Consider the following 27,572-nt stretch of genomic DNA (forward strand, 5'->3'; position numbering starts at 1 on the left):
TGGTGCCAAGGGAAGAAGGCGGAAATGAACCCAGGCCCAGAGCCGGCTCCCTGAGGCTAGGGCCCTTCCCAGCAATAGCAATCACTGGCCACCCCCATTGGCCAGGCCGTCCCTCCCACCAGCCCTGGGGCCCCGCCCACCCACATACCAGATAAGGCCTGCCCAGCACTACCTCATCTGGCAGTAGGCACTGGGCTGGAATGGGGCCGCCAGGCTCCCCATGGCAGTGGGTGCTGCTGCTGCTGGGGCTGCTGCTCCCCCCTGCCGCCCCCTTCTGGCTCCTCAATGTGCTCTTCCCCCCGCACACCACGCCCAAGGCTGAGCTCAGTAACCACACTCGGCCCATCATCCTCGGTAAGCCCCCGTCAGGCCCTTGATGCACCAGGCCAGCGTGGGAAGCCTGGGCCCCAAACCCTGGCAGCAGACAGTGCCAAGGCCCTCCTGCCCCTGCATTAGCCCTGATACCTGCCTCAGTGTGGGGAGGGGCCAAAGGCTTGTCCTGCAGAGAAATTCCTCCTCTCCCCACCACAGTGTTCTGTGTCTCTGAGTTATTTACTCCGAGATGGGGCGGAGCTGTCCGGACTGAGGTCTTGGCCAGGACATTACAAGGTGTGGTCAGTTGCAGCCACACTAGAGCCTGAGTCAAGCCCCATCACTCCTTCCTTAGCCCCCATCCTACCAAGGACAAGATGCCCAGTCCAGGGTAGGAGTAAAGGAGAGGCCCCTGAAAGCCTGCCCACTACTCTAGGCCCAGCCCCCGCTACCCCATACCTATTTGTTCTCACTTGGACTTTGGCAATAATGGAAAGCCAGGCTGGATGTTTACTTAGCAGGGGCAGGGGTCAGTGGCCTTGGCTCCTGCATCTTCCCTGCCTGAGGGGAGCCTGGGCTTTTGGCTGCTGGGGGGACAGTGGGGATGTGTGTGATCAGCTGATAAGTATCATTGGTGCCTGGTGGTTGAAGATGTGGGAGATAGGGATGGGGCTGGTCTGGGGATGGGTTCATGGGGGGAAGTCAAGGAGTCCAGAGTGAGAGCTGGTGCCTGCAGTGCCTGGCTGCCTGGGGAATCAGCTTGAAGCCAAGCTGGATAAACCGGATGTGGTGAATTGGATGTGCTATCGCAAGACAGAGGACTTCTTTACCATCTGGCTGGATCTCAATATGTTTCTACCCCTTGGGGTAGACTGCTGGATTGATAATACCAGGTATGTGCCATGCCCTCTGCCTAGCTTATAAACACTGCCCCTTGGCTTCAGTCTGCTGAATGTCCCCACTGCCCTCAGGGTTGTCTACAATCGCAGCTCTGGACGTGTGTCCAATGCCCCTGGTGTACAGATCCGTGTCCCTGGCTTTGGCAAGACCTACTCTGTTGAGTACTTGGACAGCAACAAGCTAGCAGGTGTGTGTACTGGGAGAAAAGTCAGGGACTCTAGGCTGTGGTGGGCCAGCAGGGCTGGGTTACAGTTGTCACAGCCAGAGCCCCCAATGCTGCTGCTTCCCCACAGGTTATATGCACACACTGGTACAGAATCTGGTCAACAACGGGTACGTGCGGGATGAGACAGTGCGGGCTGCCCCCTATGACTGGCGGCTGGAGCCCAGTGAGTGTCTGCTGGTGATGGGCTTGGGGCTGGGCAGGTGTGGACCCTGATCCCAACTGCCCTGACCCATTCACCCACCTGCAGGCCAGCAGGAGGAGTACTACCAGAAGCTGGCTGGGCTGGTGGAAGAGATGCACGCTGCTTATGGGAAGCCCGTCTTCCTCATTGGGCACAGCCTTGGCTGCCTTCATTTGCTTTATTTCTTGCTGCGTCAACCCCAGTCCTGGAAAGACCGCTTCATTGATGGTTTCATCTCTCTTGGGGCTCCATGGGGCGGCTCTGTCAAGCCCATGCTGGTCTTGGCCTCAGGTGAGGGGGCTTCTGATCACCTGTGTGCTATAGTAGATAGGGTGGAATGGAGCTGGTTTGCTCCAGTTCTGCTCATAATGGCACTTGGAAGTACTGTCTGTTGCCCCTGGGCCCTGCTGTCATTAGTTCCCTGTGAATAGTGACCCTGGCAGGACCATAATTAGGATGGCTCTTTCCAGAGTTGATGCCAGTGTTGCCAAGGGGGAAGTAAACAGGAAGGTGAACCCCAGAAATCTGATTCAACACAAGGTACCTATCTTGTGCATGACCCCAGGGCCTGCCTAACTTTCAACTACCTTCTAATTCCTGGAGCCTCTGTGCCCAAGGATCTGCCTTACTGAAGACAGATCTTCCACAGCAGGGGCCAGACCTAGGAGCCCTTCCTGCTTTTCATTGAGGAGCTCAAGGACCCAGAGCTAAAACAACTCCTACTTGTTGAGTACCCACTGTATGCTGGGCATTGGCAGGTGTGGCCTTCCCCCTGGGCACACTCATCTGATTACACTAAAGGGCAAAACAGGCATCATCTCATTTTATCTTTCCTAGAACACAATCCAGTGATTACTATGTAGTATGAGCCCCACTTAGGGCCTAAGGGAGACCAGCCAGAACCCCACATACCACATCCTCAGAAAGCTCCCCAACCCTTTGAAGCCCTACATGTGTCTTAGAGATACCATCATGACCTCTCATTTAATAAACACACATTGAGTATCTACTGAATATCAGGTCTATCCTTTCTATAACTAGAAGTCCAGGTCTTGATGGGGCAGGAGCAAACTTGAACAAACTGCTAGGCTTAGACTGGGGGTAGAATGTGGGCCAGAAGTAGCCAAGCCCAGCTTCCTATTGCACCTTGCTCCTTGTCTACAGGTGACAACCAGGGCATCCCGCTCATGTCCAGCATCAAGCTGAGAGAAGAGCAGCGCATAACAACGACTTCCCCTTGGATGTTTCCCTCCAGCCAGGTGTGGCCTGAGGACCATGTATTTATTTCCACACCGAGCTTCAACTACACAGGCCGCGACTTCCAACGCTTCTTTGCAGACCTGCGCTTTGAGGAAGGCTGGTACATGTGGCTACAGTCACGTGACCTGCTAGCGGGACTCCCAGCACCTGGTGTGGAAGTATACTGTCTGTATGGTGTGGGCCTGCCCACGCCCCGTACCTACATCTATGACCATGGCTTCCCCTACACGGACCCTGTGAATGTGCTCTATGAGGACGGCGATGACACAGTTGCCACACGTAGCACAGAGCTCTGTGGCCATTGGCAGGGCCGCCAACCACAGCCTGTACACCTGCTGCCCCTACACGGGACACAGCACCTCAACATGGTCTTCAGCAACCAGACACTAGAGCATATCAATGCCATCCTGCTAGGTGCTTACCGCCGTGGCACCCCTGCACCCCTGCCTGCCAGCCCAGAGCCCTTGCCCCCTGAATAAAAACTGTTGCTGCTGTAGCCCTGTATGCTGTGGGTTAAGGGGGAGGTACTACGAAGGTCCCCAAACTGATTCATGCATCACCAGGCACAGACCCAGTGCTCAGTGGAGCATGAGGCAAGATGGGCTTTGCTAAGGCCTGAGACAACTGGACAGAGATGTGCAGCTTACCATTCTGGTTGAGCTGCTCAGGCAGCCTGCCCTGTACCTGGCCTTTGTGTTGTGCATGGGAACTACAGCCAGCTGTACTCACAGCTACAGGATAGAGATGCAGGGAAAGGATGACCTCAGCTATCCCAGTGCTGAAAGGTGAGATGGCCTTTTGAGTGCAGGGTGGATGACAGATGTACAAGAGTTTAAAATAAGGGGGCTTAGGGGTACAGTTCAGTAGTAAGAGTGTAAGGCCCTGGATTCAATCCCTGGCATCAAAAAAAAAAAAAAAAAAAGTGGTGAAGTGACAGCTATTAATCAATCAGATCATTTCACTGAATACATTTGTGTGTGTGTGATGTTAGGGGTAAAACCCAGGGTGTTGCACATTAGGCAACACTTTCAGCCCTATTACTGGTGTAGTCAAAGGCTGTGAGAGTTTAGGTAGCAGCAAGAGTCTTGTGAGTCAGGAAGGCATCCCAGAGGACAGTGCCTACTGTGGTGAGGTCACAGGTCAGAGTGAGATGGGTAACATGAACCACTTTAAGAGCACTGTGCAGTTGCTGAAGGGTTTTAACAGGGAAACAATTCCAAGCTAGAAAAGACCCCCACCACACAGGCTGGAGCATAGTCTGAGGGAGGAGAAGGGATTTGTGGGGTAATCAGAGAGGATGCTAGCTAGCTGAATCTAGTAATGAAAGGTATGTTCAATAAAAGTGGGCAGCAAAATAACAAGGGTTGACCACCTAGGGACTTCAGGCCACTAGACAGCCACAGTGACCCTACCACACCTTTTTATTTTTTGGAGCAGGGGTCCATGCAAGGCAAGTACTACCACAGAGCTACAACCCCAGCCCATAGTGCCCCTGTTGAGAGAGATGGGAGGACCAGGGTCACTGTAGCTGAGGATTGAGTCTCAGTGTTTGAGGTTTTCAGGGGGCAAAGGCAGGAACTGGGAGAATAACTTTGACAAAAGACAAAAGTTAGTGGGGCCTGACCTATTGGGAAGCCAGTAACAATGCAAACAGAGACCTGGCCTCCTCTTTGACAGCTTTAGAGCATTGGCACCTGAGGCTAGAGAAGGGTTAGAGTAAGATTGCTGGGGATATCAGGTTGGAAGAGGGTGGAGGAGTTGAACAATAGCCAGAGGGGAGGGGCTGCCCTCTACTGGAACAGAGGATCCAGGAAGCCTCCCAAGGGATGCCCTCTCCTCAAGCTACCTAGGACCAGAAGTGAAGGTGAAAGTGAAAGAAAATATGAACTCGGCCAGCAGCTTCTTTAGGCGGGTAGCGGCGAAAGCGAAAGCGGGAAGCGTCAGCTTCAGCCGTGGAGCCCCACAGAAGCAGAGGCTGAAGACTTTCTACTCCCCTTGGTCCCACTCACCCGAACGACCCATCGACCCCTGCTCCCAATCCGCCCTGCCTGCCACAAGATGCTGAAGCCGGCGCTGGAGCCGCGGGGGGGCTTCTCTTTTGAAAACTGCCAGAGGTGAATGGGGAGGCTTAGTTCCAAGCGGCCTGCGCTTCCCTGTGGGTGTTTTTTCCGGGAGGAGGTGGGGGTTGGAGAGCGTGAGTTGGGAGGTTAGATCCAGGCTTGTCCTGGAAGATGGGACAGGGGCAATAGTACTGGAACCGACACCTAGTTCACTTCCCTCTATTTCCAGAAATGCATCCTTGGAACGCGTCCTTCCCGGGCTCCGGGTCCCGCATGCACGCAAGACCGGTACCACCATCGCAGGCCTTGTGTTCCGAGTGAGCACGAGAGTGTGACTGAAGGGTGGGTAGAGGGGCAGTGAGATAGAGGGGAACAGGTAGGCACTGAGCACGACCCCTCCTTCCCCGCAGGACGGGGTCATCCTGGGAGCGGATACCAGGGCCACTAACGATTCGGTTGTGGCAGACAAGAACTGCGAGAAGATCCACTTCATCGCCCCCAAAATCTAGTGAGACTCCCCCAGCCCAGTTCCAGCACGCAAGAAAATAGCTCTTCGCTCTCACCCCAGTCCCCGCACGTCCTAGCTCTGTCCACACTGACCCTCCCTTCGCCCTCAGTTGCTGTGGAGCTGGAGTAGCCGCGGACGCGGAAATGACCACACGGATGGCAGCATCCAACATGGAGCTACACGCGCTGTCCACGGGCCGCGAGCCTCGCGTGGCCACGGTCACTCGCGTCCTACGCCAGACTCTCTTCCGGTGCGGGGCGGGACTCGAATGAGGAGGTTGTCAGAACTAGCTGACAGGAGGTGGGACCAGAGAAAGGGCGGGGCTGCGAAGTGCCAAGAGGCCGGAAGAGACTGGCCCTAGAGTCACAGGAGGCGCTATCCGGTGGACAGGCCACGGGAGGAGGCGGGTCAGATCCATGGGCGGCGTCATAAGTGCTGGGCCCTGGATCCTGTTTGCAGCTAATCAGACCTATCGGCTAATAGGTACCGGGGCCACGTGGGCGCATCGCTGATCGTGGGCGGAGTAGACCTGACAGGACCGCAACTGTATGGCGTGCACCCCCACGGTTCCTACAGCCGACTGCCCTTTACCGCTCTGGGTGAGTGCTTCTGTCTTTTCCCCATGAACCTCCCGCCCCTGCGACCCTGGCCACACGTTTGTCCCTGGAGGGGGCGACCGCAGCAGACTTCACTCAGAAGCCCCTTCCGCCCCCAGGCTCCGGGCAGGACGCGGCCTTGGCGGTGCTGGAGGACCGGTTCCAACCAAACATGACGGTGAGCGATCTCTGCCCTCCACTACACGGCCACTGGTGGGAAGTACACCCAGGGGCTGGGGGAACCCAGAGGGAATTTGGCCCAGTCAGGGAGGACTTCTCAGAGAAGGCAAGGACTGAGTAGAGGCAGTGGAGTGAAGGTAGAGCAGTGTGGTCCTGATAGTACCAAAGCTTGGACTGCAGGGAGAAGTTAAAGCTCACAGAGGATCATTAGGAGCCCAAGGGAAGAGGAAGAACCTGGTAGGGTCCTATATGAGGTCCGAAGTCTGGACTTTAGAGTGGGAGGGAAGTGGGTGACTGTCATTTCAGAGGCGGCTAAGGCCCAGAGAGAAATGCGACTGGGGGGCGAACATTGGGTGGGTGGGCAGACTGATGGAAGAGCGCTACAAGTGTAGGCAACTCTGAGAAGTTTGTGCAGAGGACAGTGGGTGGAGGGATCCTGGATCTTGGGAGAGAGGGAGGCAGAGGCCAGAGAATGGGAGTTTGGGGCAGAGGAGGAGAGGGGAGTTTGGGTGTGCACAAATGGTCTGATCTGGGCTTTAAATCTAACAAAGTCCCTGGGCTGGAGCCTGAGGTAACACCAGAGGGTCCATTAGGCCTCACAAACATATCACCATAGCTAGAGGCTGCACAGGGGCTGCTGGTGGAAGCTGTTACTGCAGGGATCCTGGGAGACTTGGGCTCTGGGGGCAGCGTGGATGCATGTGTGATCACCGCATCAGGCGCCAAGCTGCTGCGGACACTGAGCTCACCCACAGAGCCTGTGAAGAGGTAGGAGCAGGGAAGGTGGAGCCACAGGGGAGGATGGGGCAGTAGCAGGGTATGTAAAAAGGGGGCTGCAAGAAAAGGACAAACCACATGCTCAAAGGCTCTAACTCCTCCCTCCCAGGTCCGATGGTTACCGCTTTGCACCTGGAACCACAGCCATTCTGACACAGACAGTGAAGCCATTGAATGTGGAGCTCTTGGAAGAAACTGTGCAGGCCATGGAGGTGGAATGAAGTTGCCTGGGGTGTAGATTTAAGAACAAGGGGGAATAAACCCAGAAAATAAAAACATCTAAACAGACTAAACAGATGGCTATGTCTTCTTGGGTGGAGTGGGACAGGAAACCAGCAGGGATCTGGCTAAGGTATCCCTGCAGGAGCCACTACCTCCCATAGCTCCAGTGCCTGGCTTAATCATCCATCACCTCAGGCATCTACTTCTCCAGAACCCCAACCCTGGCCAACCTTGCAGCCTTGAGGGGAAAGCTCCCATCCTTTCTGTCCTCCAATTTTCCTTCTTAGTTCACATTGCAAAGGCTCCCCCACTACTCCCACCTTGCTTTTGCCCTTTCTTCACTGGGGATTGAACCCAGGGATGCTCTACCACTGAACTTCATCCCCAGCCTTTTATTTTGAGACAGGGTCTCACTAAGCTGATCTTCAACTGGGGATCGTCTTCCATCAGCCTTCTGAGTCACTGGTATTATAGGTGTACACCATTGTGCCTAGTGCTCCTGGGGATTGTTGTAAAACAAGACCTCATGGACAACATACCCAGAGCCTATCCTTGGCTCATCAGTGAAACAAGGACAAAGCCCACATGTCTTTAGGTCCACCCTGGACTGAATGAGAGCTAAAGTGCTAATATAGGAACTACTCCCTCGGGGCTGGGAATATGGCACAGTGGTAAAAGCACTTACTTAGCATGCGTGAGGCCCTGAGTTCAAGCCCCAGCACTGCGAAAACAAAATAAAAACAAAACAAAAACAGGATCTACTCCCTCCAGGAACTAGTTCTCATCAGGTGCTCCTAAGCCTTGCACCTGAGACACCCCTAAAATGACCAGGCACACCTGAACCACTAATACAAAGATGTGTATAGGAAGATCAACTCCAAGTGTTCTGGGTTGACAGGGGTCACGGGATGTATGTGGCAAGAGATGACACATTTATCCAAGAAACGTTTTGTTAAGTACCCACTGTATGCCAGGCCCACAAGCTGAGTGCTGGCAGGAGCATCCTGCCCTCAAAGTAGCTGAGCTCCACTGGGGTTTCAGAACTGTTAAGAGTCTGCCCACCTCTAGGGAGGTTCTACTCCATGCTAGACATTCCCGGGCCCTGATTATGCTCCCCTCCCCAAATTTGTTTATGGAAAAAATTAAATGGGTCAAGAAAATTGAATAAACTGTACACTGAATACCCATATGCCTACCACAGATTTGATAATCAGTATTTTGTTGTATTTGCTGGTCACCTGTCTTATTCATCCATCCCTCTATCCATCCATTTATTCATTTTTGGACTGAGGTCAAAATGATTCAGTCAAAGCCCTCACATCTCTGGAAGGAGACCAGTCAACTTAATCTGTTACAACTCTGCACAGGGGAGTTTTCTCTTTGGAGCTCAGTAATAAATGGGACATAGACACCATGACAGCCCCAGGGTCTGGAAGCTGTCAGAGAGTTGATGGTTATCACCCTTCGACCTACAACCTCAGTTCAGGGTTTGCTAACCAAGGATTCAGTTCACATTTAACAAGAATTTGGTTTCAGAGTCAGACACATGAGGGTTTGTGTCCTACTCCATCTCATGCTGGTGGGAGAGTCACCATGACTCCTGTTACAAACTGACAAGGAATCCCTGATGGCATCTTTTAGGATTTGCAACTTGCAGAACCTCATTCCCTGTCCACAGCTGGCCATTCCCTCTTCCACTCAGAACACTCCTGGATTCTGAGCAGACTTCTCTGAAAGCCTAGTGCTCCTGACAGCCCTGGGAGTCTTCCCTGGTACCAGCCACCAGGTTGACATTATAGATCTGGATTAACCATATGTCCTTGTACCCAGTGCCCAATGCTTGCGGTGCTTCAGGCAGCCAATCAGAGGCCAGGTTTTCGGAGGTGGAGGTGAGAGTCTCACACCTGGGGATCTCTCTGATAAGTCCAGGACTGGGTCAGGGGACCTTGGCCTAAAGAGAGTCCTAAGTGGAGCATAGGAGGGGGCTGAGCCTGCACAGCTGGCCTGGTCTCAGGCCTAGGACTTTGGCTCAAGGACAAGGATACCCATAAATAAAGCTGGGCCCAGTTCTCAACTTCACATCTACCATAATGCTACCACTCAGCCTGACCCTTGGCTTGATTCTCTTTGGCTTCTCCTGGGGTAAGTGGGCCAGGACTAGTCCTGACTGAATAGGTTGGAGCAACTCACCTTCTAGGTGCCAGTCCAGGGACCAGGCTGAATAGAAGGGAAGCAGATCAGCAAGTGTGCAAAGGAAAAAGGATGTGCCAGGGCAGAGGAGCAGGAAGGGGTCTGCAGGGCTGGGAGGGGGCAAGAATGGGATGGAGCTTGTCTCACAAATGGGACAGGAGCTTGAATCGAGCCTTGGAGGACTTAGGAAGCTGTGTTGTGAAAGTTGGTTGTGTAGCTTAGGAACAGTCCACAGGTTGCATGAGGGGTATGAACTGTTTACACCTGGAGGGGCTGAGTGCCAGGAAGGAGGTTATACCAGAGGTCAAGGAGAAAAATGGCCTGGGCTGGAGGGCAGGGGTGAGTTAGAGAATAGGAGGGACTAAGTTGAAGAGATATGAATGGACAGGACTTGGGGATTGGTTGGATGGCGGCTAAACTACAATAGTTACGGAGGCCCAGAAAGTGCTGAAGGGGAAAGAAGGGCTAGTAACAAGTCATCTTAATTTGGATCTCTCTGGAGTACACAGCCCAGGGACATCCACGGGAAGGAGGTAGGGAGAGGTGGGCTGGGGTGTGGATCCTCACCAACCCGATGGTCAGGCTGCGGAGTTCCTGCCATTAAACCAGCACTGAGCTTCAGTCAGAGGATTGTCAACGGGGAGAATGCTGTGCCAGGCTCCTGGCCCTGGCAGGTTTCCCTGCAGGTATACACACCCTGAGTGAGGGTAGGGTAGGGTCCTGGGTGCTTCATGCCTACATATAACTTGAGCTCACCTCCAACTCTGACCCCTGACTCCAGGACAGCAATGGCTTCCACTTCTGTGGTGGCTCTCTCATCAGCCAGTCCTGGGTGGTCACTGCTGCCCACTGCAATGTCAGGTGAGTACTTGCACCCCACCTGTCCTGCCTCTCTTTTGCTCTGCACTCCCAGTATCTGCCCAACCCATCTCTCACTGTAGTCCTGGCCGCCACTTTGCTGTCCTGGGTGAGTACGACCGATCATCCAGCACCGAGCCTGTGCAGGTGTTGTCCATCTCAAAGGTAAGTGCTGTATGTGTGGAAAGGAAGAATGGGTCACAGGTGAGTTGCTTAAGGCACAGAATTCAGGCATCTGTGCCCATCTCAGCCCTACATGGCCCCTTCCTTGCTCCACAGGCCATTACACACCCAAGCTGGAACCCCACCACTCTGAACAATGACCTGACACTCTTGAAGCTCGCCTCACCTGCGCGGTACACAACCTACATCTCACCAGTCTGCCTGGCTTCCTCAAATGAGGCACTGCCTGAAGGCCTCACATGTGTCACCACTGGCTGGGGCCGCCTCAGTGGCGTCGGTAGGAACTCGGGGCCTGAACTGGAGGGGAGCGGGGTGAACATCTTGGACCAACCTGACCACCCCTTCCTGGCCCAAAGGCAATGTGACACCAGCACGTCTGCAGCAGGTGGTTCTACCTCTGGTCACCGTGAACCAATGCCGGCAGTACTGGGGCTCACGAATCACTGACTCCATGATCTGTGCAGGTGCCTCAGGTGCTTCTTCGTGCCAGGTGAGCACAAGCACCATGTCCTTTGCACTGGCCCACAGCATACCTCCCCAACTTGCCATACTGACTTCTCTTTTCCCTCTCAGGGTGACTCTGGAGGCCCTCTTGTCTGCCAGAAGGGGAACATGTGGGTGCTTATTGGTGTTGTCTCCTGGGGCACCAATAACTGTGATGTGCAAGCACCTGCCATGTACACTCGAGTTAGCAAGTTCAACACCTGGATCAACCAGGTCATAGCCTACAACTGAGACTACCACAGGCTCCCTCCCCATCTCAATCCAATAAAAGACGCTAGCCTCTGTGCTCTTGTCTGTCCTCCTGGCATTGGGAAAAGGAGAGGCTCTTTAGTTCTATCCCAACCTTTATCTCTGAAGCAGAAAGGTCTGGGAATCAAGATCTTTCTACTGTAGCCAGTCTAGGTTGGACACCTCACCCCTCCTCCTCTGGGGCAAGCCCTTGGTTCCACAGCACACGGCCACAGCTTTCAGAATGAATGGGCAGCCTTCCCTGGGGAGGGCAGCCTGTTTATTGAATACAGAGGATACATTTACAAACTGAGTACACAAAATAAATAACTGCACATTCTCCATCCATGGTCCATGGTATAAAGGCCCAGGCAAGGCCTATCAAAGATTCAAAACTCCATACTCCATCTGTCCTAGTCTCAGGTCTACCCTGGGCAAAAGAGGAGATAAATCTTCAGGGCTTCCAGCCCCCAGAAACACTTATGGAAATGGGGGAATTTCTGAGGCCATGGGGCTTGGGCTTTCCACTGCCTTCTGTCCAGAGGGCAGTCAGGACAGAAAGTGGGGGTGTGTAAGGCACAGTCAACTTGGCACAGAGTGGTCTCTTTGGTTTGGTTTTCCTCTGGAGGCAGCATATGTAGAGAGAGGAGGGCCTGGCCCAAAGCTACCCAAAGGGAGGAGCTAAGTAGTGGGGGTCAAATGTTCCCTGCTGGCAGGGGCTCTAGCTAAGGCCAAAGCTGGCCTCTGACCCTTCCTGCCCACTGAAAGCAGCTGTGGAGGAAGGGGGCTTGGGTTCCAGCCTGGTTTGTGTTGGTAGTGGGGTAGACATCATGACAGCCATGGACACAGTTCTGGCTCAGGCCTCTAAGAAAGTAGCCCCCACCAACCCCACCCACTTCCCACAAGGGCTCCCTCCAGCCTGAGACTCAGCAGGGCCTAGACTGGAAGGTTAATACTGTAAAAGGAAGTTGACACAGGGTGGGTGGGTCAAGGCCAGCTCTCACAGCAAGGTCAGTCAGTACCCTAGGCACCCAGGGTTCAGAAGCAGGTCACACAGTATGGCTAAGTTCCAGGGAGAAGCTGAGCAGATAGGGAGTTGAGCAGCCCAGGACCCTCTCTCAATGTAGCAGCTCCTTCCTTTCCACTTCCTTTTAGAGGAATTTGGTTATCTATGCAAGAAGGGTGTGCATTCATCACCCAGAGACTGCCCATACCCAGAACAGACACCAGATGGCGCCTTCATGAAGTGGCAGAGGAGGGTACAGTGGCACCTGAAGGGATGAGGCAATGGGTAGTACCAAAGGATGAAGCTAGAGAGGACCATGGGAACCTAAAGGAGAACCGTCTGCCTTGGCCCAGGTGCCCCCATCCCCTGGGTAGCAGCAGTGGGGCTCCCTTTAACCCCCAACAGTTGGGAAGGAGGCACCTGGGGAATGGAATAGGCATCCAAGGGGGAGAGGGAAGCAATAGTGGGCACTGCAAAAAAGGCACTGACTTTGGTGGGGAGGACCCCTCTCAAGTTGGCCATCAGCATGGCGAAGGTTCATTCCATGGCCCTACCACCAAAGGTCCTGGCAGACTTGGGCTAGAAGGGGTCCCTGGTGACATCATGAAGGAAGATCTTGGGTGGGAGGTACGGGCTGCTTAGGTTCAATCAAGACACCTGGGATCTGCAGTCTAGCTAAGGCCAAAGCCAGGTCTCTCAGTGGAGCATAATATTTTTATCTTTTTTTTTTTTTTTTTTTTTTTTTGATACGGAGGATTGACCCAGGGTACTCAACCACTGAGCCACATCCCCAGCCCTTTTTTATATTTTTTATTTAGAGGCAGGGTTTCACTGAGTTGCTTAGGGCCTCACTAAATTGCTGAAGGCTGGCTTTGAACTTGTGATCCTCCTGCCTCAACCTCCCCAGCCACTGGAGCATAACCTTAAGGATCAGGATGGCATGGAATGTGGGGAGCTAGGAAGGAAGGCTCTGTAGAGGAACAGGGGGTGTCAAAAGTAGCTACTGCAAAGGGTCCTGGGCCATAGGACACCCTCCACTCCCAGGACTGCAGGTCCCTTCAGCTGGGAAAGTACCAAAGGATGAGGAAGACAGTGAAGGCCAGGTCCTGTCCCTTCCCCCAACTCATATGGAGTAGCTGCCCACCAAAAGCGGTATCAGTGCCATGCCAGTCTCCCATTTCAGGGGAGTCACAACCCTCCTGGGCCACCTCTACTTTATCACACCAGGTCCAGGCCCATGATAAGGATAGGAGCTGCTAAAGGCACAGAGAAAAGGCCAGGGCCAGACATTCTCTACCTACCACTAGCCATGAGGCCTATCTCCAGAGGATGTCATACCCAGAGGGCACAGCAGAGCACAGCCAGTCTGGGACCATGTCAAATCTGTGCCACAGCTGGTGGCTCAGCCATTGTACTGTTGCTGATAGCGGAGGTTGAGTTCTCGCAGCTCCCGCTCCCGCACACGTCGTGACTTGTTGGAACGTGTGGAGCGACTGGAACGTGTGGACTGGGCAGACTTGGTGCTCTGGCAGCGTGAGGAGGCGCGCTTGAGGAGGTTCTGGGAGATGGAGCGATGCAGATTCTTCATGGATGAAGAAGCTGCCATGCTCACCACCCACGGGTGCCTCAGGGCCTGTAGTGCAGTCATACGGGCTCCAGGGTCCACTGTTAGCAGGCGGTCAATGAAATCCTTGGCCAGGTTGGATACACTGGGCCAGGGCTAGAAGCCAAGGATAAGCATTAGAATGATAGCACTCAATACCGCCCTTCCATCTGGATGTTGCTGCCATCATAGCACTGGGACCTGCCCAGAGGCCTTGTACTTCCTAGGGAGATACAACACTTCATCTTCCCAAGTAGCATCGTGGGCCTATCCTACCCACCCAACACTGGCCCAGGCTGCTGAGTGTAGCTGATCTCTAGATCATGAGGAGTCTGACAGATGAAAAGGACCTATCCCTTTTCCCAGGGAACACTTCTAAGTGCTATGGACCCAAAGCCTGACTCAGGGAGGTGGTTCCTGCCAAGACCCTCAACCTACCCCAGGACCACTATACAGGAAAAATTTTAGACAGAGCGACCCAAACATTTTCACTACATCTTCAATCAGACTTAAGCTCCAACCTGGATGCCCAATACAGGCCACTTAAAGGGGAACTTCCTGGTACCTTTAAGCACCTGGGTCCCCCCTCCATACAACTGACAAAGCATTCCCTGCCTAAGCCTCAGCCTTGGGGGAAAAAAGGACACAATCAAAGATCTAGATTTCTCAGTCAGCTGAGAGGACAGGAACTTTTGGAGCCAGGCACCCAGGGGAACTCTCCAGGTACAAAGGGCTCCTGTGCACCAGCCTCCTGTTGTTATGTTCTGTCCCCAGGGAGGAACTCCACAAAGCCTGCTTTGCTACATGCATCACATACCTGTCCATCTCAGGGCTACACACCAAGCACCTGTTCATCTCAGGACCACCTGTCTGGCTTGTCTTCATCTGGCTGAATCTTAGGTTCTCAGTGTGACATCCTTATGTTCTCAGACACCCTCTGAGCCCCCAGTGCTTATGGCTATTATTTTAGCTATAACTTGAAGACTGTGAATTGAAGTTTATTATTCCCATTAGATAGTGCTAAGCCCCAGTGGTTGGCACAGTGCATATAGGAGGCACTGAGTAGGTACAGGCTTAGTGAGTTAACCACCCATACATACATACTGACTGATATGTGCCCTCTGCTGAAGCTGCTTCTAGGCCATAGAGTTCAGTCAGCAGAGCCCATATGTCCTGAATCCCTTCTGGAGGGCAGACTGAGTCCTTGCTCTACTAGGAGCACATCTGGCACAGGCATTGGCGCCCCTCAAAGGATGCGGACCTTTCCTGAGCCTACTGCAGAAGGCGTGGCTGGGATGTCAGAGGCACCATCACTTTCCTTCCTGTCAGTGAAGTCTGCCTGTTACATCCCATGGCACCCTTTACCTTGGGGAAGCCCTAAACATGCTGTCCAGGGAACTTGGGCAAATCTATGGAAGCCCACTTTTGGGGCAACAACATGACCATTTAGCAGACAGACACACACGTTGACTACTGCCACCTCCAGTCCAATCTCCTGGACCTCTTGCCCTATTATCCCTTTCTCACTGCTGGACAGGGGCAAGGAAGAGATACCATTCATCTGAAATTCTGTGGAAGGGCTAAGCTGCTTGTAGCTGCTGTCCTCACCTGTCTTTTGGAAGGCAAATCTCAAATTTTCCTGAGCTGAACTGGAAGTGACAGGGAAATCACAAAGCCAAATAGTCACCTAACAGGGCTGTCTTCACCATTAGGACAGCTCCCAGTGATTCTAGAGGAAGAGAAAAGTCAGGACCTCAGGGACATACAGCGATAGGAGGTCCAGAGATAGATACCTTGCTATCTGACTGCACCAGATGGTTGCCACAAAAGTTTCTAGCTTACAGCTCAAGAAAGTCCCACTGATTGTTACTACTACCTGAACACAAGGAGCCACTGCTGGGGGCCAACTAGTCCAGATCACAGGCACTCACTGCAGCCTCTGTCACTCACTAAAAGAGATGGAAAGCAGGGGTCTAATACCCCATGTTGCCCTGCCATACTTCTATGGTGTCCAAGAAAATAATTTGCTAGAGAACACACCACAAGCCCAGCCTGGCCTGTTAAGGGAACAGCCCCAGGATAGGGTTGGCAGCTTAAGTTAGTACCCAAACAGGGCTAGGACACAGCCTCTGTCCCTTCCCTGTGGTCCACCCTGGATGGAAAGGCAACTCCTCTATAGAACAGTGGTAAAGCTGGACTCACAAGACAAGAACCTGAACGTGGATGGACTAGAGGCTTCCCTACTTCCCATGTGCTCTGAACAAGTCCAATGCAGTCTTAGAAGGGCCTCTCACCAGACCTGCTCCATGAGCTTAAGCACCTCCATCTTCAGAGTGGCACAGGCTCACCCCAGGTATCTACCCCTGCTGCTAGTTGGGTGGCCAGCCCGTTAGTGCCAAAGTGAGGCAAATTGATCCACCCATCCTGTTCCCCCAGACTCTCGCCTCATCAATTACTGTGTACGTGCAGCTGTGCACAGAATGCTGATGGATTCATTTGTCTGAAGGCCTGCTCAGCCCTTTCCAATAGGTCCCAGTGCTCCTCATCTTTGAAGAGCTGGGAGCAGCTGTGTTGTGGGAGAGATCCCCCGAGCCAATGATTCAAGTCATCCTGACCAATGACCACAGACTACCCTACCCATCGTGTGCTGAAGAACATGCAGAGGGGAATTAGGCAGACTGAACACAGGAAGGTAGTTCTTATCCAGCCTGCTGACAGTGAGGTGGGGGCTTAGGTTGACCTCCAGAATAATGTGCCTGAAAGTCCCGTTGAGACCTCTAACAGGGCTCAGAAAAGTAAGGACTTCCACACTCACCCACAGCCATGCTCTGTCCTCAAGTCTACTTCAGTACCTCCTGAGAAAGTTCAATACCCATAGCCCAACCACCTGCTTTCCCAACATGCTCAGGCCTCTGGAGCCTAGGTATGTACATCAGCCTATGATTGACTGGCCATTCTGGGCATGAGGAAAAGAAAAATAGTAAACATCCATGCTCTTCAGTTTCCACAGCTCTGCTTACTTTGGGTGAACTTTGACCTCAATATATATACTTGGGACCAGACCAGGATACAATAAATGTGGGCCTCAGGTGGCTGACAGATGGGACAGGCACCAAGTACCACTTGGTCAGTCTCCCAGAGGCTTCCACCTATTTCCAAACTCATATGGAACATGGGGTCTGTTAGGAAATGAAAAGAGTTTGATTGGAGCCAGGACAATGGCACACACCTATAATTCCAGGTACCTGTAAGGCAGAGGCTGGCGGATCACAAGGCCAGCCTGTACAACTTAGTGAGAACGTGTCTCAAAATAAAAAGGGTTGAGATGCAGCTCAGTGGAAGAGTACTCCTGGGTTCTACTTCCAGTACCACCAAAAAAAAAATAAAAAATAAAAAATGTTGGCTGGCTTTGCTTCCAGATACTCCAGCCTCTGCCTGTTCTGGGTTCAGAGGACAGTTTCAATACCTGGGGTGCCACAAATCTCTGGAGTTGTGTAGGTAAGGGGCTCAGGCCCATGGAAAGGCTGTTGGGGGAGGGACACATCACCACTCTATTAAGTCACTGCCTTTCTCCTGAGACCAGAGTCCCCAGAATCCTTGCCCCTTACAGTTGGATACCTACTCCTGATGTTGTAACAACAGAGGAGCCAATAACAGAGAAGAGGAGGGACTCTCCATGAGTACTTCCTCACCAACTTAACCTCCTCCCCTGACTTCTGCTGGATCAAAGTCACTTTTCAATAGTGGAGCCCAGAGCGGAGCATGACTTTAATCCCAGCAGCTTGGGAGGCTGAGGCAAGACTGCAAAGTCAAAGCCAGTCTCAGTAACTTAGTGAGGCCCTAAGCAATTTAGTGAGACCCTGGCTCAAAATAAAATACAAAAAGAGGCTTGGGATGTGGCTCAGTGGTTAGGTGACCCTGGGTTCAATACCTGGTACCAAAAAAAAAAAAAAAGTGGAGCCCAGCTCTTTCTTTGGAGGAGAAGCCCCAAAGCAGAAAGGCGTTATGCTCACCTCTCTCCTCCCTATCCCTTCCACTTGCTCTAGTTCTGATGTCACAATGGCCTGGCAAGAACATTTCCCAAGGAGGCCTGGCATGGTGGCACATGTCTGTAATGCCAGCAACTTGGGAGGTTAAGGCAGGAGGAGTTCAGAATTGAAGCCAGCCTTATCAACTTAGTGAGGTTATAAACAACCTAGTGAGACCCTGTCTCAAAATAAAAAATAAAAAAGGTTGGAGATGTAGCTGTGTTTAAGTGCCCTTGAGTTCAATCCCTGGTCCAAAAAAAAAAAAATTCCTAAGCCACTACTGGTGGTTTCATCTTGAGCCCAAGTGCTAAATGGAACAAAGGAAGGAGCCAACTCTCCATCCTAGTTGCAGAGAGAGGAGGAACCTACTTCTTTCTGACAGCAAATACCATTCTTAAGGTCACCCTTGACTTCCTTTGACAGCAGGCTGACCACTCTGAAGTAAGGTTGTGAGACAAAGGCCCAGGTTTTTCTGCATGGCTCTGGGATAACAGATTCAAGTGTGAGGCTAAGAGGCTGGGTATGTAGTTCAGTGGCAGAGCACTTGGCTGGCACAAGCCAGGCCCTAGGTTTGATCCTTAGCAAAGAAGAAAGAAGAAAGAAGAAGGAAGAGGAGAAGGAGGGGAATAGGGAGGGGGACAGAGGAGGAGGAGGGGGAGGAGGAAGAGGAGAGGATAACAACTGCAAATCAGCAACCTGTATTTTATTTATTTATTTTTTAGTTGTAGATGCCTTTGTTTATTTATTTATTTATCTTTTCTGTGGTGCTGAGAATCGAACCCAGTGACTCACACATGCTAGGCAAGCGCTCTACCACTGAGCCACAACCCCAGCCCCTGTATTATAATTCTACCTTCTCTGGGTGACCTTAGAGAAATCATAACTTCCTCAGTTTTAACATGAAGGTACTGTATGCAATGAATCCTAAGTCTCTTCCAGTTTCTAATGTCTTAGGTTCTAAGAACACAGCTCCCCATCTTTTTTCTCTCTTGGCTGCATGCAAGGCACACAGCATACCATCTGATATTCCGGCTAACCTCCTGACCCTTAAGGGTTCTTTATCTAGTCCATGACTCTGGGAAGGCTCTCAGGCAGAGAAGGCAGCCCCACCTAAGAGCTGCTGGGAGAAGGAGGAGGAATGAAGCTAGGCTTTGCTACCATGACTCAGTTCTTCCCTCAGCCTCGTCTCAAGATGTATTTTTGTATTTTCAGACCCTGTATTCCCACCCTCAAAGGCCTCCTTTCTGTACTTACGTGGGCCTAAATGAGAGCAGTGAAAAGGGCACAGAGGAAATTCTGGGAAACAGAGTTTTGGGTTTACTCAGGAGAGCAGAACTCTCAGTTTACAACAAGAACAGCGCACTCTGAAGCTGCCCACAAGAAGAAACATTTAACCCCTTTAACAGTGACTAACCCCTTCAACATGGTTACAGAGGGTGGCAGTGGAGCCAACATCCCCTCCTCTGGTCATCATACCCATTGTTCTGGTGCCTGCGATTCCAGACCTGGCAGGAACTACCACCCTGGGCTAAGGCAGGTGCCAGAGAAGCGGGGTGGGGTAGCAAAAAAGAGAAAGATGTGGGTGGAGAACCTGAGGGGAGAAACAGAAGGAAGAGAATGGAGTTTTAAAAACAGACAAGACAGGGGCTAGAGTTGTGGCTCGGTGGTACAGCGCTTGCTTAGTATGTGTGAGGCACTGGGTTTGATTCTCAGTACCGCATATAAATAAATGAATAAAATAAAGACCTATCAACATCTTAAAAAATAATTTAAAAAAATACAGGACAGCCAGGAATAATGGTACATACCTCCCTGTGATATGCTGTCTCAAAATTAAAATAAATTAATTTTTTTAAAAAAGGGGGCTGGAAGTATAGGTCAGTGGTAGAGCCCCCTGGGCTCAATCCCAGGATGGTAAGTAAAAGTAAGTAAATAAATAAATAAGCAGAGCTGTGGGTACAACTTGTGGGTACAGCATAGGGGTAGAGTACTTGCCAAGCACGCACAAGGCCTTGGGTTCAATCCCCATATTAAAAAAAAAAAAAAAAAGTAAAAAGACAAAAATAAAATGAGAAACAACATGACAACTTAAAGTTTAAGTAAAGCTGAATTCTAAAACTTGAGATAGATAATAAAATGCAATCTTGTGCCCCAATCTGTCCATGTTCAGAGCCCATGAAGTAAAGGGAGGGACAGAAGGAAGATAGGGTATAACTCAAGAGTCAAGCAGGCCATAGTAACACATGCCTGTAATCCTAGCTACTCAAGAGGCTAAGGCAGGAGGACCACAAGTTCGAGGCCAGCCTTCCTTGGCAACTTAGCAATGACCCATCTCAAAATAAAAACTAAAATAAAAAAAGGGTGGGGGAACAGCCCAGTGGAAGAGTGTCCCTGGGTTCAATCCCAGTACTGTGCAAAAAAAAAAAGTTGAGAAGGCTTGCTGTTTCCTTACTTTAGAGTCAGGGAGGGTATAAACAGCTTGTGCCAGTAACCTAGCAATGTCTTTTAATGATGTCATGAAGCATCCCTAGAAGGTTCTGGATCTAGGAGACTGCTATATGGTGATCTCTCTTATTGCTACTCAAGGTTTCTGCTGAGGACAAGAGGTTTCCAGGGTCCAACCTGGTTCTTTGTTTTTTAAATTTTTATATATGTATGTATGTATGTATGTATGTATGTATTTTTTCAGTACTGAGAATCTAACCCAGGGAATGCTTTATCACTAAGCTGTATCTCCAGCCCTTTTCATTTTTTATTTTGAGACAGGGTTTCATTAAGTTGCTGAGGTTGGCCTCAATATTGAGATACTCCTGCTTCAGCATCCTGGATTGCTAGGATTACACGCTTGTGCCACCATGCACAGCATTGTTTGTTTGTTCCCATTCTAGTTTCTGAGGCAGTGTGGAACCTTAGTGGCTATCAGCATCTCATGCACATTGTGGTCTCTGTCCCTAGAGGTCTGTGTCAGCAGAACACTGGGCACTCAGGACTCAGTTCAGGGTTGGCATCTGGTCAACACAGGATGGCAGGATGACTGAAGAGATAAGTGACTTAGCCATCTGCTCCATGCCATACACTGGAGCTCAGTTCTGGATACAATGCATACGTACTAGGAGACAGACAAACCAAGACATATCAGGTATGAAGAAAGGTGACCTTGTATGATAGGAATACTGACAGGAAGGGGAGCCTAGAGACACAAGCTGGCAGAGATGGTTGGACCAGGTTACCATTAATTATTCCATCTGATGAAGAATGTCAGCTATCATTTCGGTGGGGACAGAGGGGACAAGTGTGGGAGGCCATGAGTAAATCTGAAGAGGTCACAATGTGGGAAATACAATAGCCTGGCAGTGCCTAGAGGAATTCAAGGGCTTGGCAGTGACAGAGCCTCTGAGGGCAGCTCTGTCCAGGCGGAGATAAACAATGACAGGGCTGGGGAGATAGCTCAGTTGGTAGACTGCTTGCCTTGCAAGCACAAGGCCCTGGGTTCGATTCCCAGCACCGCAAAAATAAACAAACAAACAAACAAACAATGAGAAGAAGAGAGGGAGGGGACAGCTGGCACACAAATGATGTGTTCCTTTCTGTTGGCAAGGCCTTGAGGGCTGGGAGTGAAAAGTGGCAGTGATCAAAGGTGGCTTGGATTTGGGCTGATGAGTTGCTGGAAGTGGTCAGAGAAAGGGCTTTCTGTAGGAAGGGCTAAATGCAGCAGCATGGGAGGATGGTGTCTGCTTTTGCCACCACAAGGAAGGTCCTGCTCTCTGGGGAGTGTGTCTCCAAGGTAGCAGCAACAGAAGAATGCCTAGAGGACAAGACTCCAGCTAACTCCTGTCACCTAAAGAGTATTAGTATATGCCACAGCCTTTGCACCTCATTTTACCTTCAACATCCCAATATTGAGGCATTTTAAAGCCGAACAGGATGGCATATACCTGTAAACTCAGCTACACAGAAGGCTGAGACAGGATAATTGCAAATTTGAGGGAAACTTAGCAAGACCATCTCAAAATGAAAAAACTTTAAGAAGAGTTTGCCTAGGCTGGGGAGATAGCTCAGTCGGTAGAGTGCTTGCCTTGTAAGCACAAGGCCCTGGGTTCGATCCCCAGCACCACAGGAAAAAAAAAAAAAAGAGTTTGCCTAAATTCAATTCTTAGTACTGTTTAAAAAAAAAAAAAAAGTAATTTTAAGAAGTGGGAGCTGAGTGATGGCCTATGCCTGTAATCTCAGAGGTCAGGAAGCTGAAGCAAGAGGATTACAAGTTCAAGGATAGCCTTGGCAACTTATCTGAGATCCTGTCTCAAAATAAAAACTAAAAACTAAAAATAAAAACTAAAAAGAGCTGGGGATTTAGCTCAGTGGTTAGGTGCACCTGAGTTCAATCCTCAGTATGGGGAAAAAAAACAAAACAAAACAAAAACAAAAACGGGAGAAGGAAGAAGGGAGAAGGAAAAGGAGAAGGAAGAGAAGAAAGAAGAAAGAAGAAAGGAAGAGGAGGTGGAGGAGGAAAGAAGGAAGGAAGGAAAGGAAGGGAAGGAGGGAATCCAGCTATTTATAGCTATTTGGGAGGCTTAAACAGGAGGATCACTTGAGCCCAGGAGTTTGGTGGCAACATAACCCATCTCTTAAAAAAAAAAAAAAGTGGGGAAGAATAAGAGGGAAGTTGGGGAAGAGCTGAGATGGGAATGTAAATGTCAACCCTGGCCTCAGGCACTCATATTACTGCAGGGCAGGGCAATCAGAACTACATGGTGGTAACCCAATTTACTGCCCCTTAAATACCCCTTGACCCCAAGAGAATGGATGGTCAGGCTGCAGCCCAGAGATCACACCCTGGAAAGCCACCTCCAACCAGCCCTTTATTCCCTTAATAGTGGCAGAGTGGGTTTCATCTCCCACAAACATTGCTACCTGCTCAGCAGCACTCACTCTCCTGAACAAGACCCTGTAAAAGTCTCTGCCCAAACCCACCTATTCCTGGTGTAGTCACCTGGGCTCACCCACAGCTCAGAGCCTGCCCAAGCAGAGGAGGGTGACAATTCAGGCTGCTGAAAGCAATAGCAGAGCTGCTGATGGCATCACTCTGCCATCAATCCTCCAAGAGCCTGTTCATGCATCCTGCCTCTAGGAATAGAACTCTTGACAAAAGCAATGACATCAGGCCAAGGATGTCACATTTCATGTCAAGTGAAGTACAGCAGCTTTGTGTGAGAAGACCCTAACAGTCCTCCAGTATGAGTCTACAAGTGGTGACTCACTTTCTGTGTCACTCCTTTGGAAACAGCTCCTCCAGGCTCCTGGGGCCTCCTGTGACAGGAAGCTCAACTCTAAAAGTGGTTCTGTATATCTTCAGACTGCTCTCAACCATACACAGGTCTTCCTCACATCTGGCAACATGTGTCTTCGCCACTTACAATGTGCCCTCTCCACTTCAGCACCTTTGGGCAATGGATGAAAACTCAGATTTCTGTTCTCAAAGTTATCTCTTTTTGCATTCCCTCCTTTCCAAAGGTCCTGTATTTGCACTAATAAGTGAAGAGCACATGCTGTCCTGACTTCTGCCTATGGGCACAGGCAGCTTTGGCCAGCATCCCCCTAAGCACATTGCCAGCAGAGTTGCTAATTTGTCCTAGAGACCAGTCCCAAGAACAAGGTACACCCTACTGATGAGCAGCCCCCTTTGCCTGCCAGCAATCACATTTGAGACCTTTTCTAGGGCATCATCAACAACTGGTGTTTTCCTTAAAAGAAGGCAGAACAAAGAAACCCCTCTCTCACACACACAACCAGTTATCACTTATAAATATTCCACTTCAACCCAGCAAATACTCAAACAGGTACCTGTCATGTGCTAAGCCTGGACAGTGGAGAGCATGTTACTGACATGCATACTATCCTAAAGGCCTCATAGGGAGGAGAGGTATGTCCACAGACCACAGAAAGCATTGAAACCAAGACCCCAGCACATACTAAGGCAGATGATTCAGGGTAAACAGGCTGCAGTGCGGCAAAGGTCAAGAACTCTGAAGCCAAGCTGACTAGAATTAAATCCTGCCATGTTCTAGCTGTGAGACCATAAGCAAGTTATTAACCTTACTAGTTCCAGTTTCCTCATCTGTAAAATGGGGGGATGATAGCATAGAGATTGCTGGAAGATTAGAAATGTTGGGTGCAGCACACCCAGTTCCATGGCTAGTGCTCAGTAGGCACAACATAAATTGCAGTGATCGTCATTATTCCTAAATGAAGCAATCTTTGAATTGGACCTTTTAGAGTTAAGCAAATTTCTAAGGATGACACTGGTAGCAAATAGAAAAATGTGACCAAAATCTCACTGTAAGGCATGAGTGCAGCAAATGTATTGGACCTGTGATATGTGCAAGTAGGATACAGCTTGGACCTCAGATTTGAGCTAGAGTACCTGAAATGTCAGGATCGTGGGGTCCCACCATCATTGGGCCCCACCAGGAATGTCAAGGTGGAACCCTATATCTTCTCTGGGTCACAGATAGCATCCTGGAATCCTCTCCAAATCCACCCTCACAAGCTGATGGTTCTGCCCCTCCCTTCCTCCTCTTCCTTTTTTTGGGGGGTGGGTGTACTAGGGATTATATCCAGGAACACTTTACCACTGAGTTACATCCCTAATCCTTTTTAATTTTTTATTCTGAGGAAGGATCTTGCTAAGTTGCTAAAGCTGGTCTCAAACTTGCGATCCTCCTGCCTCAGTTTCCCAAGTTGCTGGGATTACAGGCATGCACTACCATGCCCAGCTACTCCTTCTTTTCTTTTCTTTTTTAAATTTTTTTAGCTGTCAATAGACCTTTATTTATTTATATTTATTTATATGCAGTGCTGAGAATCGAACCCAGTGCCTCATACTTGCTAGGCAAGTACTCTGCCACTGAGCCACAATCCCATCCCTACTCCTTCTTTTTTAACCATGTGGAATACACTCCATGGAATTCCTGATCTGCCCCCAAATTCCTAGAAGCAAGGCTGGGATCATCCCAACAGCCTCCAGTGAGGCATCCTGCTTGTCTTTCACACTTTTTTCTGTATTCCTCCTTCACTGTCAAGAACCCAGGACTCCTAGCACTACAGGGTTCCCAACAAGAAGCACCAGGCTTGCCACCCAGCTTTTTCCACTTCTGTTCCAATACCCCCAAACAATCTCTACCTTACTCTGAAGCTCAATCAGTAATGTCCCCTTATCTGAGCCCATCTCCTGCAGGAAGTCTTCTATTCAAGTTCATGAGCCTGACAGGAGCTGCCAGACACACCCTACAGGGAACAAGCACATAAGACAGGGCCTGGTGTACAGAAGAAACCAACGTAAGGGGGCAGGAAATAGGAAAAGTGCCCTAAAAAGGTCCCAAGTACTATAGGACCTACTCTCTGGTGAAGAAATGTAACCTTCCATGCCTTGCTGAACTCAGTGGGAAGTTCTTCATTTAACTAGCAACCTCCCCTCAATAACCAGTTTTCTCTGGCAGGGCCCTACTTACTTAGATGGACTTCATGAGGGCAAATGCCCACCACACAGATGACTGGAGTGAGGGAACAGTCCAGTTACTTGACCTGGGTCCCACAGTCCATGTTGCAGACTACGCAGAACCAGTAGCTCTATGCCAAGCCTGTGCTAGCACGTGCCTGTCAATGAGGCTTGTCCTATGGCTGTTTCTCATTCTAGTTCTCTCTCTCCAGACAACCTCTAGAACAGGCCTTCATGTTTCTTGCATTTTCCCTAGGTGTGTGACCAGAAGGACAAAAAGATAGATTGGTTTCCAGTTCAGAGAACCTGATTTATTGATGAGGCCACCTCCCACAAGAAATACCCACAGAAATCCCTTCTAACCCAGAGCTTTCCACAGAGAGTGGTAGAATTTGTTGGTGGGGTCAGTTAAGCTCCTGGTGGCAGACACGTGCTACCAGGATCTGCCAGGGATTTGACTCACTAGAAAAGTCAAATTCAGCTCCAGGTAAAGGGTGGTGGGAGCAAAGACTGGGAAGTGCCCCAACCACCTCACACTGGGAGTCCAAGAGTCATGCCCCATTCCTCCAGAAGAATAGGAAGCAGAATCTTAGGACCCAGTCTTTTGGCTCTAGCAAGAGCAGGAAGCCTGAGTTCATTCACTACCCCATTCATCATTCCTTCACCCTCATATAATCAGTAGCCAGTTAGCATGACTGTGCAAGTTCCAATTAGGTAAAATGCCTGATCAACAACTGCCAGAATCAGGAATTCTTAGAGAAAACCTACAGAATTTTCATGACCATCTTTCCTTTGTCAGCAACTCTTGGGAAACATTCCTTCTCTCTCTCCCTCCCTCCCCTAGCTAAGATTGGTGCCCCTTTGTCAGGTGGACCCTCCACAGCCTAGCACCATGCCGAGTGCCAGGGACCAGAGCTTCCAGAACACAACCAGCCTCTCAACCTTTAGGCACTCAAGGACCTATATTAAAATTTCAGTTTCACTACAACCTCAGATGGTTCTCCAGGGCTTCCTACCAGACAATTGAACTTCATGAGTTCCCCTACAGTACCTTCTGTCTGACTCCAGGTCCAGATGAACCTGCCTCTCAGACCATTACTCGCCAGCCTGTTTCCTCCTCTCTCCCTCCTGTACTTTTATGCATCCTCTAAAGCCCATGTTCCACCCGCTCCACAGTTGTTCCTTTTCTTTCTCTTGCTATATTAAGGATCAAATCCAGGGACATTTTAGCACTAAGCTACATCCCTAGTCCCATTTTTGGTACCAGGGATTAAACCCAGAGATGTTTGACTGAGCCACATTCCCAGCCCCTTGTATTTATTTTTTTTATTTTATTTTGAGACAGGGTCTTACTAAATGGCTGAGGGCCTCACTAAATTTCTGAGGTTGGCTTTGAACTTGTAATCCCCCTGCCTCAGCCTCCCAAGCCACCGGGATTACAGGTATATGCTACCATGCCTGATCACTCCTGTGGAAAGTACCAAGTGATCTATCCCTTCACTCCAGAGCCCATGGGTCACAGTTGTTAGTGTAAACAGTCACCATTGGCCTCACTGTCACCTAACCCTCTTTTAGAATTATGTGAACAGATGCCCTCCCATGCGCCTGCACCATAGCTGTCATGAAAAGGAAGACCTTCCCTCCTAACTTGTACCACCTGTGAGACTTGTGATCTGGAGATCTCCCTACCTCTAAAGGGGACTAAGCCCACAACCACATCTAGAAGCTGACAGGGAAGGTGATGCAGGATCTCAAACATTGAAGGTGGTGACACGGGGCTATTGGGTGATTCCTGCATGAAACACTGTTCTAGGCTAGCTATTGGAAGCAAGCGAGAGGGCCTGGCCTAAACCTCTGGGAGGAAAGCTGGACTGCAGAAAGAAGCTGCTCCCAAAGCTCCTTCCCTTCCATATAGGTTACATATAAGGCACAGACAGCACCTTGGCAGGCCCAGGCCTGAAGGAAACACTCAGTGGGGAGTAGCCTTGGCAGTGTCCTTAGGGTCCAGTTGATGCATAAAAGATCACCTTCACAAAAGCCATCACACATTCTTTTCCTCATGGTCTCCCTAAGCACACCATTGTCTAAAAGGTGCTTGCAGTTCCCTGCAGTCCACCTACATAGTCAGGATCTTTCTAAGGACCCACCAGCTCTGACTTTATCTGTACCTCTCTTTGGCAACCAGCAGTACTGAAACCTGACATATTTTTGCAGGTATGAGACTATCAATGGATCCAAAAATACAAACTGATGGA

General features: G+C 50.4%; 4 protein-coding genes across 5 annotated transcripts in view; 3 read left to right on the plus strand and 1 right to left on the minus strand.

Moving 5' to 3' along the window:
- Window positions 1-22: 22 nt before the first annotated feature.
- On the plus strand, window positions 23-3,394 carry Lcat (lecithin-cholesterol acyltransferase). The gene is made up of 6 exons (XM_047529613.1): window positions 23-354; window positions 1,049-1,205; window positions 1,284-1,399; window positions 1,506-1,601; window positions 1,686-1,910; window positions 2,784-3,394. Exons 1-6 carry the CDS (start codon window positions 201-203, stop codon window positions 3,356-3,358), a joined length of 1,323 nt encoding a protein of 440 aa, XP_047385569.1. The 5' UTR covers window positions 23-200; the 3' UTR covers window positions 3,359-3,394.
- A 1,372-nt stretch (window positions 3,395-4,766) lies between these two features.
- Window positions 4,767-7,284, plus strand: Psmb10 (proteasome 20S subunit beta 10). 2 transcript variants are annotated; one of them, XM_047529617.1, is made up of 8 exons: window positions 4,782-4,993; window positions 5,169-5,256; window positions 5,350-5,447; window positions 5,557-5,697; window positions 5,931-6,046; window positions 6,163-6,221; window positions 6,840-6,991; window positions 7,110-7,284. In XM_047529617.1, the coding sequence occupies exons 1-8, from the start codon at window positions 4,938-4,940 to the stop codon at window positions 7,219-7,221; spliced, it is 822 nt and encodes a 273-aa protein (XP_047385573.1). In that variant the 5' UTR covers window positions 4,782-4,937; the 3' UTR covers window positions 7,222-7,284. The 2 variants fall into 2 exon arrangements, with proteins under 2 accessions (XP_047385574.1, XP_047385573.1); XM_047529618.1 differs by lacking the exon at window positions 6,840-6,991 and having other exon boundaries at window positions 4,767-4,993.
- Window positions 7,285-9,312: 2,028 nt separating this feature from the next.
- Window positions 9,313-11,188, plus strand: Ctrl (chymotrypsin like). Its single transcript, XM_047529619.1, has 7 exons — window positions 9,313-9,364; window positions 9,995-10,098; window positions 10,194-10,273; window positions 10,354-10,435; window positions 10,550-10,730; window positions 10,810-10,943; window positions 11,027-11,188. The coding sequence occupies exons 1-7, from the start codon at window positions 9,313-9,315 to the stop codon at window positions 11,186-11,188; spliced, it is 795 nt and encodes a 264-aa protein (XP_047385575.1).
- Window positions 11,189-11,422: 234 nt separating this feature from the next.
- The window catches only part of Pskh1 (protein serine kinase H1), a 31,716-nt gene continuing 15,566 nt past the window's right edge, over window positions 11,423-27,572 (minus strand). Inside the window, exon 3 of the mRNA XM_047529615.1 lies at window positions 11,423-13,911. Coding sequence (XP_047385571.1) covers window positions 13,594-13,911 — 318 coding nt within the window. The 3' untranslated portion in view covers window positions 11,423-13,593. The remainder of the gene's footprint in view (window positions 13,912-27,572) is intronic.

This window comes from Sciurus carolinensis, chromosome 16, assembly GCF_902686445.1.
Source record: "Sciurus carolinensis chromosome 16, mSciCar1.2, whole genome shotgun sequence".
NCBI classification, from domain to species: domain Eukaryota; kingdom Metazoa; phylum Chordata; class Mammalia; order Rodentia; family Sciuridae; genus Sciurus; species Sciurus carolinensis.